Consider the following 14,373-nt stretch of genomic DNA (forward strand, 5'->3'; position numbering starts at 1 on the left):
TGTTAGCCAAGTTTGCATGTAAATATTTTGCGGCCGTATGAGTTTGAAAACGCGTCCCACATGGCGGAAAGGAGTAGCTATGGGTACTTAGCCGTTCAATAGCGACACTGGCACCATTCAGGCCACCTCTCTCTTAGGCTTTTGCCGAGCTTCCTGATCAGTCTGTAATTCCTCCCGGGATAGCAGTGTCGGAGTCGAAATCTCCGGCGTAGCCTTAAATGTCTCGCGCTACCATACGAAACTTTAGCATTCGATGTCTGGAAGTATGATCCGTCCGGTTATTTTTAAACTAAGCGATGAAAATAAAAATTAATTAAAAACCAGTCTTTATAATGTGAACTTTGACTTTCTTGCGTAAAAGATAATCATCGAGGTATACTAGTTATTAATGTGAAACTTACGAAAATCTTTTTGAATCCAAGTAAAGTTCTAGAATTTAAACTGTGGTTTTATCGAGAGAGAGAGAGAGAAAGAGAAAGAGAAAGAAAGAAAGAAAGAAAGGAATAAAGAAAGAAAGGAATAAAGAAAGAAAGGAATAAAGAAAGAAAGGAATAAAGAAAGAAAGAAAGAAAGAAAGGAATAAAGAAAGAAAGAAAGGAATAAAGGAATAAAGAAAGAAAGAAAGAAAGAAAGAAAGAAAGAAAGAAAGAAAGAAAGAAAGAAAGAAAGAAAGAAAGAAAGAAAGAAAGAAAGAAAGAAAGAAAGAAAGAAAGAAAGAAAGAAAGAAAGAAAGAAAGAAAGAAAGAAACCAGATTTATAATGCGCGTGCGCAGATGCCTTCAAACCAAATGTCAAGTCTCGCAGGCGCATAGCATCACTTCCAACATGGCGGTCAACGAAGTGTCATCGTCTGCACAGTTCGATAAAATCCTCTCTGAATCTTCAAGGTAAGCCAGAAATATCCAATGATCCATACCCTGAATTCTTTATTAATGTCTTTAAAGTATACAGTTGAAAAGAAAGGCATTTTATTACAACTAGGAAGGAAAAAAGGCTCAACTTCGGACGACAAGCGCGTATGCTAGGCTTATAAATTCACCATCCTTTCAACACATTTGTGCTCTTTAAGAAGCATTTTTCTATCATTATTATGTTTTATAATTTAAAAAATCCTAAGCTAAGAGAAATTATTTCTTACGCTTTTCAATGCATTGATATTTTGCTATAGTTTGGTTTCGCAAATTAATTTTGTAAGAAGCTGTAAAAATATTAAGCTTATTGTTAAAATATTACATTTTGTACAAAAGAGAAAAAAAAACCTTTTGTCTTGCTTTTTAGAGATTTTAGTGAACAAAGCTCAAATATGTCACAAGCTTCGCAGAGACGCTGAGACTCTAGACACAAATTTGCATTTTAGAGCATAACATCACCTTAATTGTGATATATTCGCATCCTGTATTTCTTCCATGAAAAAAATTTTTTTTTAATCTGTAAACCGTGATTACAAAATGGATTTTCGAAAAAAAAATTTTTTTTCTTTGCTGTAAGAAACAAAATAGAAGGTGCACAAGCAAGCTAGCACAACAACTTTTCCAGTGTGTTGCCAATAAAAATACACTGCAAGTTGTTGTGCTCAATTGAGATGCAAATTTTGGAATAAAATTCATTATCTTATTAATATTTTTAATACGAAAATAATTTCCTTGCTATTCGAAATTGCAAAGAAAATCCCCTTTTTATCTTGATAAAGTTTTTAATCCCCCAAAAATTCCTTACATGAGCATTACAAAATTTTTAAGGCCATTTATTATTGAAGACAATTTTCACTCCTACAGGGCAATTTATAAATTATATTTTTTTAATTATCACTGAATTTATAAAAACATATTCCTTCCTTTTTAAGATAATAAATAACTTTTACAGTTTAAATCATAATAATCATTTTATGCACCAGAAAAATCTCTTTTAAATAACCTAATACTTTTAGTTTGTTATATACTCATACGACAAGTTGAGATTTGGTGAGAATAGGTTAATAAGCTAGAAAGTAAGTATAGAATAATTTGTTATTTGTCACAAGCTGAAACAGAAACTCTGAAAAAATCACAGTCTTTGATAGTGTTTTAGTCCCCCTAAGTTGAAATTTGATGTGACCCTTAGGCAATGATTACTCAAAAAACTTAAATAATATTTAAAAAAATTGAAATGTTCCTAAAAGCGTCAAGTAAGTTATTTATGTTTATTACAAGCCCACAGACAACAACAACAACAAAAATTCCATTAGTTTAACTATTTATAGATAGGCATGTTTCATTTTTTCTTTAGTGATACTTCATCTTATTATGTACAGTACATGGTATGATTTGCATAGAGACAAATCGTTTTTTTTTTTTCCAAAGTAAAAGTTTCAACTGATATTAGTATCTTGGTAGCATTTATATAATACTTCAGCATTAATATTATAATCCATTTTCTGTTTGCACTTGATAAATTTTTAAATACTCAACTTGGTTTATTTTTACTTAAAACCCATTAGAAACATGAAACATGTTCCCTGATAGAAAAAACCTCTCCAGCCTATTTAAATTTTACATTCCCACTATCCATTTGTATCCCACTGTATTTTTGTTTACTCTAAACCAATAACATTTTGATCCAATAGCATAGATGATGGAGTCTGGTGGAAGTCTTTGTATATTGATATGATCTTCTGATAATTGTATTTATGATGTTTGCTCAGTTAATTGAAAACAGCCTAGCTACAGTCATTGCCAAAATTACTTGGCACCATATTATCATTTCACGCAAAAAAAAAACGCAATTTACGAATTTTCTATCTAATGTATATAAGACAAGAGGCTATGTTAAACAGTTGTGTGTTTAATGGCTGTGAGCCAATAAAACACGGACTCGAGTTCTTTATATTACTTATCAAAGGTCTAGTTGCAAAATATCATATTTCACCAGAATTTCTAGATAATTCACAGATTATTATCATATGACCTGTATCTGCCCGGGCATTCGCTCTTAAGAAAACCTTCAGGGAAAATGGCATGAGAAGGGCCATATGCCTTTAAGCGAGCAGGGCCGTACGAATCCGTACAGCCCTGCTCGAAACCTACAATCATATTGACATAATTTGCAACTTTTAAAATATATTTTTTATTTAGGGTCATATGATAAAAATGCTTATTGACTGAGTTAGGTCGGGGTAGTATGGGAAAATATTTGGCTCTCGGTCATTTTGTACGGCATTACCTCGAGCCAAATATTTTCCCATACGGCCCTCCTACTCAGTCAATAAGCACATATTATGTACCAAGTGTGAAAAATAATAGTAATAAAAAAATAGTTTGTCGCACAAAATCATAATCATTCCAACAATTTGACTGTGACTGTATACTACAGTGCATATTACCATATATCCATGAAAAAGTAAACTAACAAAGTTCTACAAATTGAATGAAAAGTTTTGTTGGTCTATGGCCTACTGAGCTTACTAGTTTGTGCAATTATTTTAACAATAATTTTTTCACAGATATGATAATTATAGTGGTATGCACTCTCTCTCCTTGTTGAAATAATGTGTTGTGTATGCAGCATATGGTCCAGTGTATTGTGTATCTGTGGAGCTTCGTTTATGTATATAATATTTATTCATCTAATTTCCTTTCACAGAGCACTGACAGTGGTCTATTTCTTTGCTCCATGGTCTCCACAGTATGGGCAGATGAGTGATGTGGTGCAAGTTTTGAGTAAGGACAATCCACATGTCACATTTGTTAAGGTAAAAATAACAGAGTAATTAAAGCTGTTTTTGAAAAGTGGGAAATAAACAGTCCTAGGGGCAGATCCAGGGGTGATGAGGGGGATGGCAAGTCGTCAACACCCCTGTTCCCTGCTTTTGAACAAATAATTAAAATGTGTTTAGAACTAAAAGCATTTATCTGGATGAAGTTTCACTCACAAAAAGTTTGAAATTCTGTAAATTTGAGATGCCTTTTTCCAGCCATTTTCCTGCCTTTCATGGGCTTCCTGTGGCACTGGAGCAAGGTACTTTGTAACAGTCACAGTCACGCCCTTTTGACTTCACTTCAATATTTTGAGCAACCATATGACAGAACCCCTCTCCCCACCTCCCCCCATGGAGGAATGTTTTTAAAGATGTCCCCCTAGCCCCAGAAACTATACTTAATTTCTTCCATACAAATTGTAATTCTTTTCTTTCTCTAACCCCCTACCCCTTGGAAATTCCAAATTCCTCTGTGGTGGGGGAATGGATAATTTATGGAACTACACATTATTTATCTATTGCCTTTACTGCATACAGCTTATGTGAGGTTCGACCTTTGACCTTAGTCTAACCATCACTTTCATTTTTAGTTGGAAGCAGAAAAAATACCAGAGGTTTCGTACAAATATGAAATTAGTGCAGTCCCTACTTTTCTTTTATTCAAAGTAAGTAATGCAAAAACAACTACATAAGAGAGTTTGGAATAGATTATAGATACTCAATGAAGTGTAAATGAAGGGGCTGATTTTAGTGTTATACTTCATTAGAGATGTCATTAGGCTTATGTCATTATCATAGTGTTGTCCAATCAACCGTTATAATTTCCATTGCTTTCGCCAAGTTTTCAATTCACTTTGTAATTAACAGAGATCAGATCATTGTTCATGGTAACCTAAATGTTTTTGAATCTTAGTGAGCGTACAAGGAAAAAATATCTTCTGAGCTCATACCTTACTACTAATGGTATCTGGTCAAGTTGCCTGAGATTCAAGTCACCCGGAGTCTTGGTCAAGTTGCCCGGAGTTTTTTACTTAAGGGAATTGTCAAACCAGAAACACAAATATAACTTATTTAGCAGTATTAAAGCTTTATAAAACATTTGTTAGGCATTTTAGATTAGTTTTCGTCAATTATTACGACGTATACTAGTACAACCCCTATCAAACAATGATCCAGTTTGTCATAAGTAAAAAAACTCCTGGCGACTTGACCATACATTGCAGGCGACTTGACTCCAGGTGACTTGACTCTGGGGCAACTTGACCATAATTCCTACTATTAGTCCTTATTGGATCTAATAAATATTATTGTCTCTAATAATGGTTGGTCAGTCACCAATTATACCACATATCTGGCTCGACGTTACTCAGTGCTCAAAATGACTGGCAAGGCAAAGATTTGACCGGATGAATTCCAATTCTGACCAGACATTGTTCAATGACTGGTGGATATTTTAAAAATTCCTGATCATAAATTGTCACATTACTCTAATTATTCTTTTAGAATCAGAAGGTAGTTGACCGGATTAATGGTGCTAATGCTCCTGAGTTAACCAAGAAAGTAGAGCATCATTCAAGCATCATTACCCCACCACAGGTTATTGATGAACCACCAAAGGAGGTACATTTTATTGAAAAAATAACTACTTTTAATAAATTTAAGGTTTCTTCGTATGTGGGTGTTATTAAATATTCAGTTATCATTTCATCTAAATATATTTATTATTTTAGGCTGGCTTGGCATGTACTCAGTTTAGTCGTTTTTTTCATTCGTAATACCATATTCCGTGATAATGGATCTAAGATTTGAAAGCTTGGAAATAATAATATATGTAAATGAAACAAACTGAATATATTTTAGTATTAATAAATCGATTTATGGAAATGATTCTTTTGAAACACAAAACTAAAGCCTGATTTTCACTAGTGACGCAAACATAAGCATACCATGTAACTACTACTTATGCAAGCACAGATAATCTTTCATGGTTAGTTAAACAGGATTTTAATATTTGAGTAGAACGAAATATTGACTTAACTACTATCTTCTCTCATCATTATTATTCTTATCTTTGTGTGACTAGTGAAAACCAAGCTAACTTGGTTTTTGGGGCTATCATGTACTGAAATCTCCTCTCAGTAGTAATTCTGTTTTTAAGACAGGCCCGTGGCCTAGGGATGCTTCAATGGTTCAAACGAACTGCTATTTTAGTTTTTAAATAAAAAGCATAACTAAGATTGGTAAAAAAAGCTAACCTTTCCTTTCAAGGTCCCAGTGCTTGGCCTGCCTCAAAAAGCCTCACCTAATAAAGTTGCTTTGAATCTTTGTTTAGGATATCAATACTCGTCTCAAAAACATCATCAACAGTTCTCCTTGCATGTTGTTCATGAAAGGAACACCAGAAGAACCTAGATGCGGTATGAAGTGAAACTCCTCAGCTTGCTCACAATGTTTTCCCATTTCAGACCATGTGTCATCCCTAGAGTATTACTTCTTTGTTTAACAGTTGCACACCAGCAGACACAAATGATATGGATACAACTCAAATGAAGAAACATATTCTCAAGAGAATAATAATAATAACTTTATTAATGTCTCTATATCTTCTAGCCGGGCACAAGTGCCCTACTAATTGGGGAGACAAGATTATAACACATGAATGAGAATGACACATGGTCTAAAATGGGATTTCAAAGGACCCTTTTTAGGATCTGTTTCCACTAAGAAAGAGCTCTCCCTTTGTATTTCGAGGTTTCTAATACATTAATATTACATGAATTATAATGTTAGGTTTTAGCAGACAGGTGGTTGAGGTCTTAAAAAATGTGGGTGCTGATTATGGTTCCTTTGACATTCTGAAAGACGATGAAGTTCGACAAGGTAACTATTGATTTTTCCCGTATATCCTCCATATTTTTCCCTTGTATCCTCCATACACACTCCTTACTATATTCCAGTAATCTATACAAACAGCTCTCTACTACAATGGCTAGTGAAGCTTCTTGGTCTAAGCGCAAATGGACTGAAGCATTTTTAATAGCTTCCAAGAACAATGTGCTGTTCAATAGAGACTGTGGAAGGACTGTTCCACATAGTTGTGCCACTTATTAATAAGATCAAACACTAGTATCGACTATATAATTTGTTTGTTTATTTATCTATTTAATTATTCATTTATTTATTTTCCGCGGGCACAATTGTAATGTTTGTTAGCTAGCGCACATGTGATTGTTGTTGTCTTGCAATTTTGAATGTAATTTCAATCAGATTTTCCCTGACGATGGGTTTGTAACCAGAAAGCTCGGAGCAGGAATATGAAAATAAAAATCGTGGATGAAACAAAAAAGTAGTAAAATCATGACTCCCACGAACAAAGAAACTCTTAAACTATCAACTTGCATGTTGAATTTTACGGAGTGAGGAAAACGGGAGAACCAGGAGAAAAACCAGTGTCACATCTAACAAACTCAATATTTACATGTGAAGTCTGCATGGGTCATACCAATCTGTTGGAATCACAGCGGTGAATGATGACACATTAGCAGTATATACCACGCATGCCACTTTTAATTTCATGATAAAAAGCATTTTGAAATTTGTTTGCCATCCAGCAGAGCCTTCATTACTGCCTTTTCATAGACGTGCAAACTTGGTAGCTGTGAGCTGCATGCTGAAATTGGGTTTTACGCTGCATTCAATCAAAACTAATCAGTCCGAATGTTTCATATTTTTGACTCACAGCAGTGAAAAACCAAATTTCAGCATGCAGCTCACAGCTTCCAAGTTTGCTCGTCGCATGTTGCATGTTTATGAAAATGGCAGTAAGGGCCTTTGGCTAAATTGATTTGTTATCAAAGTGATATATTAGTATGTGACTATTTGATGCAAAAGGCCTTTGGGATGGACAATAATATTTTCAATTCTTTTCCAGGTTTGAAAAACTATTCCAACTGGCCAACATATCCTCAGTTTTACGTCAATGGTGAATTAATTGGTGGACTAGACATCATTAAGGTACTTGCATTGATTTATTTTGTGAAAATTGAACTATTAAGCCTTGTAATCCTGGTAGTACTCTTTAGATCTATAAAGGACGGTAAACAATAGAAATAATTTATAATTAATTTTATATGACCAGAGCTTTAAATTCTGAGATATTCTAGCTAATTTGTTGAGGTTGTGGGACATAGCAATGGTAACTAAGGGGAGTCAGAGCCATGAATATGGTTCAAACAAAGAATCTCATTCTCAATGTGTCTGTTGGTGCTAGTGCTTCTTTGATCTTCATAAAGAAAAGTTTCAAGCTAAGACTTTTTTATGGATGTTTAGGAAATGGCAGAAAGTGGTGATCTTCAATCAATGATACCAAAGAAGCAGGATCTGAAATCAAGGTAACAAAAACAAAAAAAGTTGGGAAATTACTTAAGTCCTGAAAAAAGAAAGGTTCCATTGTAATATATAATGTAAGAGCCAAGATGCTTGGAGGCCTATATACTACTAGCTACTAGCTGCATCCTCACCTTTTGGTCAATAAACTTTCAATGTAAATATGGTTAAAGTGCAAATGAACCCTTTGACAATACATTCAGTACTGGTCCTGCATAAAGTAAATAGTTGATTGGTAAAATATTTCTTGATTTGAGTGATGCGTCTCTAAGTTATGAAGGTTTATACTTCCAATATGTTAATGATGGTGACGTCAGGTAAGGTATTTGAGTGTTTTTGTTGTAACTAGTAATACTAAATGCTGGCCATTTTGAAAATAAAAATTTTGAATAGCTTTCATGTAAACCATGTGTAAAATAATGATGCTTTTTAAATACTGTATCTATGAACCAGTTCGATTTTGTATATTTAATTACGCCTTAATAGACGTCACACTCATTAGCATATTGGAAGTATAAACCTTCATAACGTAGAGACGCATCACTCAAATCAAAAAATATTTTACCATTCAACTATTTACTTCATGTAGAATCAGTACTGAAAGTATTGTCGAAGGGTTCATATGCACTTTAAATTGTGATATGGTATCCCTAACGTGATGTCTGCAACTTTGCCCCCCCCCTTCCCCCTAACACCAACACACTCAATAATTTTCCTATGGCCTTGTAAAGTTGTATTTTTGGATTGTGTGATTTCCAATGTACAATTGACCTGCAATATATCAAGCCTATATCAAACATTATATTACGACTTTCATCACCTAGCCAGATAAAATCTTGATTTTCTTTTCTTTTCTTTTTTTGAATCCAGACTTGAGTCCCTCATCAACTCCTCTCCTGTGATGCTGTTCATGAAGGGCAATCAAGATGCCCCAAAATGTGGTTTCAGTAGGCAAATGGTTGGAATACTTGCAAAGTATAATCCAAGGTATGTATCACCAAGGCTCAGGTCAAACGTTAATATGGATTATGAGCCGGTCTTTTTTTATGTCATTAGGTTCAGCTCGTGTGAAATTCAACATTTGTATCAGCCTAAGTCATACTACATTATGCACCCTTCTCAAAAGTATGAAAAAAATGACACTTTTTCTCGATGGAATGTGCATGGCATTTCTTTTGTATTTCCATGTTAACCTCGCATCCAAGACAATTTTAAGAAGGGTGCATTGAATGCTTGTCTTCTCCAAATCCTATAGTTTAAGTACTGAAGTACTACTATCTAACTGTGCAAAGTAGCTCTTAGAGAAATTTATTGGCAAATTCCTGAGTCGTGCATATAGTGGTTATTTACCAGACTGGAGCAGGAGGTCAGATAGGGAATAACTGTGCCCGAGGTCATTGATATATGGACTGAGGCCATAGGTTGAGGTCCATTTAATTTTCAAGGCCGTTTTCACAGTATCAAGACTGAATTTAGGATGGTAAAGACATATTTCTTTTTCCCCCAGTTACTTTATATTTGGTTTTGTTGTTTAGTGGATTCTGTTTAGCAGTCCATTATACCAGGATACCAGACTACTGCAGTCAGAGATAGAAAATAACAACTGCTTTAGGATACTGGACTGGAGAAAAATAATTTTAATTTGATTTGATTACTTTCTATAGAATTCCTCTTAAGACATTTGACATCCTTCAAGATAATGAGGTAATTATTATGAAGCATCGTAGATAAATCATCAAATTAGCATTAAATCTTATTAGAGTGTTGGAAAGGGCTACCTCTTGTGCATAAAAGTGGTATAGTAAAATTGTATATTGTAAATTGTTTTATGCAAGGAAGAGTTGTGGGGAAGGAGGCAGACCTAAAGAATAGTAGATATTGGAGAATATTGGAGTATAGACTACTCCAGCCCATAGCTGTCATGATCCCAAGGTAATTAAGAATGTAAGTCTGCATAATATTTTCATATTTTTTCAATTGAACAGGTTCGTGAAGGTCTAAAGAAGCACTCTAACTGGCCCACTTATCCACAACTATATGCAAATGGTGAACTAATAGGGGGTCTGGATATTGTTAGGGTAAGCTTTCATTGTCTCTTTTATAGTGGTTTCAGTATTAAACGAACTCAGTGGATATGGCTCTCGGAATTTTGTTTTCACTTATTTGTGTGGATGGGGGAAAATGAAACTTTTTGAAAACACTGACCTCACTGTATTGGAAAAAGTATCAGACTGCGTCATATATTTGATGAGTCCATGCTCTTAGACTATGAAGGCTCATTCTTGAGTTGTATTTTGCGGATAAGTGTTGACGGGTAAAAATGATCTGAAAACGGTACGTGTGGACAATAAAATATTCAAAAACAGTTCAAAAAGTTTGCATTTTCATGCAAAAACGGATACGTGTAGACGTCTTATTGACAAAAAATGAAGTGTTATTCTTTTGAATTTTCTCGTTGGACAAGCATCCAAGATAATTTTGAAGGGGGTCTATATCTTCCTGAATTTATGTGCCTTGAATATGATTTATTGAAATATTTCTCTACAGGAACTAGATGAAAATGGCGAACTTGAGGAAGCCCTTGGTATCAAAGAGTAAAGCCAGTCAATGGAAAGGAAGAAATAACATACTAAATGGCCAACGAACATAGCTTATTATTCTCAAGTATTTTGGACAGTAGGAGAGAATGTATAGCCACCAGTCATTCGAATGCTTGTTTTATCAAATAGAATCAGGTTTTATGTTGCATTGATAAATTAAGTGTGACGTAATTTAAGCAGTGATTTTTGATTAAAGTTTTAAGAATGAATGGAATTTTATTTCTCATCTTATCAAGTACAATGAATAGTTACATGACTGAGCTCTATCAGACCTAAAAGATTACACCTAAAAGAGGAGATCAGAGTCTAAGGGCACTTTCAATTATGTTGAACCGATCGGTCCAAGCAACCAGTTCTAAATGGTATGCTTCAATTACTAGAAGTGGTTTGGGCCGGGTTGGTCCATGTCTAAGAACTGAAATGTACCATTTCAGAGATAAGCTCCATCTTATTTATAACAACTTGCACTCGCTTCAGACGCGTACCCAGTTGTCACTCACACTTTTTTAATGTGCGATGGCTTCGCTTTTCTCTTCCTTCCTTCTCTTGATGCACCGCGAACTCACTAAATCCTTTCCATCAACCACAGCATGATCAATAAGACAAGAAGCAACTGGGTACGAGTCTGCACTGGCTTTGTTATATGTCATACATAACACACAGCAGTACTTTCATTGATAATAAACCTCTTTCATTGAATTTAGATGTAATGTTCTCCCATTTAAGGCCATGTTTTATTCTTCAAAACAGGAATTTTTTTGATATGAGCAAAATTATTATTGAACTTTAAAGTTCAAAGGTTTTTAAGAATAATACATGGTCTGAAATGGAAATCCATGTGGTAACTAAAGGGTTCTATTCCACTCGGTTAACAGGGTTGGAAGAAGGTGGTTCAAGCCTCAACCTGACCAACACTCAGGGTCTTAAAATAACTGAGAAGGTGCTGCCTTTGTAATTATATCTACAAATGGTTAGACATTCAAGTCTTCTCAGACAAGGACTTAAAACCTTAGGCCCGGTCTGTCTTCCAACTAAACAACTCTTTGTAAGGTGGACTTAAAAGAGCCACTGAAGGCACTGATGAGGACCATCTTCAAAGCCCTGTTAACACTAAAGGGCCTACAGTAATTTGCTATGCTGTCATGGTGTCCCTGCCCACACGGGTAAAAAAATGAATGATACTTAAATAAATACCTACATTACTAAGAGAGTTCATCTTACAGTGGTATGATACTAGAATGGCACATTGGGCATTTGCTCTGGATATTTAGCCACTTTCTTAGGCACAAACTATGAAAGTAATGCTTGCAAGGAGTGACTTTAGCTGCCTTTAGTTCATCTAGGCATATTGCACAAACATCTTGAAGGACTTCAATCTCCTCTTGTGTTGCCATAGGAAGAGAATTCAACTTCTGCTTGACTTGGTGTCGCATCTTTAGGCTTTGCCATCCTTCTTTGGCTGGTGTCCAGATGTTGAAATAAATATGTAGTATTGCCATGATAACTTGAAATACAGTCCATTCAAGACTAAAATCACAGACTCTATAACAAAGTACTGCTGAAATGACAACAAATTCAAAAAGGCGACAGCCACCATTTACGTAGTAAACGTAGTCATCCAATTCTTCCCATAATTCAGTCTGCTGTGCTTCATATCTGTATAAGGTGTACAGTGTGAGTGCTGCTAGTATCTGGGCAATGGTAATGATGTTCGGAGTGATGAATGGTATTCTCTCCTTCAATCCGTACACACTTATAGCCAAGTAGATTGAGAGACTAAGAAGTGACACACAGAATACTAAAGGGTATATGTGTTTCTTGAAGCTAGCATTGTTTCGTGATGGCAGTGCAATCAAATTCGGTTCTACAACTTCAAACATTGATCTTACCATCGCAGACACAATGAGATAGAAAATAACCTGAAGCAGTGCTAGTTTGCGGCTTGGCGAGCATGAAGAAAGTCCAGTATAAAGACACAGGAAAAAGAATCCAAAGCCCTCTCTCATCCCATTGGGTGACCCAACAGCTTCCTCATTTTGTAAAGCATATTCACCATGGAAACTTAGTTTGATTGAGAGTAATAACAGTCCACATGTTTTTTGGATGATAAAACAGCATGCCAACATGGTTAAAGTTGAATTACAAGTCTGTGCAATGCCAAAATGAAACACCTGGTACAAACTACATGCCTCGTATGAAAATACCACAATCACCAGAGTATTGTACGTAAATAGGCAGGCAAACAATGTGATGAGACAAGTTGGGACTTCCAGCCTTTGCCAGTGAAACATAATCAAAATAGTAAATCCATACATTCTATACATCCACTGCATGATTCTTACACAGTCTATGATTTCATATACAATCCTACAAAACAAATTATAAATGCCTTCTATCACTAGAAATACTGAGACAGCAAAGCATCCACACAGCCACATTGATGGGTACTCCTTCCAGCTTGGAGGATATAAGAAACGTGTGATGACAGGAATGCTTGAGAGAGAGAAAATAATCGGCTTCAAGGAATGTAGAGTTCTTGAGTACAAAATAACTGATATTAAGTAGAAAATCCATGCACATATAATGATTGGTAGCAAGGGGAAAATATCTTCAAAATGAAGACCTTTAAAGCCTCTCTCTTCTATCATACTGTAGAAATCCACTGAGTTATATACATTTAGGTATAAAACTGCTGACAAGTCCAAACATAGCAAAATATAGTTGTAGAATGTGAAGAGCTGATCTCGGCTTGTAAGGAACAAGCCTACCATTGCTATCACTCCTGCAAATTAAAAATAAACAAAAAGACCATTAGCTATTTAATATAACAAGCAGTTCTTTCGAGCACTTTTGAAAGAGTGCATGCCCCATGGGGGGTAGTGGGATAGAAACTAGACCAGTATACTCGAAAAGAAGGAGGGGCTCAACATAACAATTAATCCACGTCAAGTAATCTTCTAATAAATTTCAAGACTTCCTATTGGTTGAAATACATGATCATTCCGAGAGCCTTGTTTTCGTAAGAGATTTAATTTTTAGATTATTTTTTTCCATTTTTAGATGAACCACTGTTAAGCTATATGTACAACTATACAAAAACTTAATGTTTGAAACACCACTCACAAATTTGATGACTTATAGTTCCACAATCCCTAAAATCCCTATAGGATTAGTTAATTTAGGTGAAATCGTTATAGATCGAGCAGTTTGGTGGGGATATATTTGATATACAGACGTAAATAAGTGAATAAGAAATTTGAAATATTATTATTGGTTTCCCTCGTCGTTTTGATCGACCTCGAAAATACTTCTTCAAAATCTAATTCCTGTTAAATCTTTGCTTACCAAGTATCTGAATGCAATTAAAATAATTCCAAGAATCGAAAAGTATTGTGGTGGTGTCTAGCAGGAGCCATTCTAGTGAAATTAGGAATGGCAAACGAAAAACAACTTCAAGACACTTGTCAGCCATTTTGGTTTTGGGACAGCAACGGGAAACCGGAAATACGTACATAAATATACCCAATATATAAACCTTTCTCTGATTGGACAAAGGCTTTGGCGAGACTTGAACCAATTGCGAGCAAGATACTATATTGGAACTACTACGAAATAGTTTCGTAGATTCAAAAGTAGAGGTGATTGGGTAATAGT

At 35.0% G+C, this 14,373-nt stretch overlaps 2 protein-coding genes across 2 annotated transcripts; one reads left to right on the forward strand and one right to left on the reverse strand.

Moving 5' to 3' along the window:
- The first annotated feature begins 789 nt into the window (after positions 1-789).
- LOC116308978 (glutaredoxin-3) lies at positions 790-10,933 on the forward strand. The gene is made up of 12 exons (XM_031719503.2): positions 790-887; positions 3,619-3,727; positions 4,324-4,398; positions 5,237-5,353; positions 6,066-6,150; positions 6,524-6,613; positions 7,665-7,747; positions 8,063-8,124; positions 8,990-9,106; positions 9,784-9,823; positions 10,105-10,197; positions 10,667-10,933. The coding sequence occupies exons 1-12, from the start codon at positions 826-828 to the stop codon at positions 10,715-10,717; spliced, it is 984 nt and encodes a 327-aa protein (XP_031575363.2). The 5' UTR covers positions 790-825; the 3' UTR covers positions 10,718-10,933.
- On the reverse strand, positions 10,916-14,197 carry LOC116308977 (RING finger protein 145). The gene is made up of 2 exons (XM_031719502.2): positions 14,065-14,197; positions 10,916-13,501 (listed from the first exon to the last, which is right to left on the reverse strand). The coding sequence occupies exons 1-2, from the start codon at positions 14,189-14,191 to the stop codon at positions 11,937-11,939; spliced, it is 1,692 nt and encodes a 563-aa protein (XP_031575362.2). The 5' UTR covers positions 14,192-14,197; the 3' UTR covers positions 10,916-11,936.
- Positions 14,198-14,373: the final 176 nt, after the last annotated feature.

The sequence above is a fragment of the Actinia tenebrosa genome, unplaced genomic scaffold (assembly GCF_029948245.1).
Source record: "Actinia tenebrosa isolate PJP-AT-01 unplaced genomic scaffold, QUT_ActTen_1.0 PGA_scaffold12__29_contigs__length_12842862, whole genome shotgun sequence".
In the NCBI taxonomy this organism is placed as follows: domain Eukaryota; kingdom Metazoa; phylum Cnidaria; class Anthozoa; order Actiniaria; family Actiniidae; genus Actinia; species Actinia tenebrosa.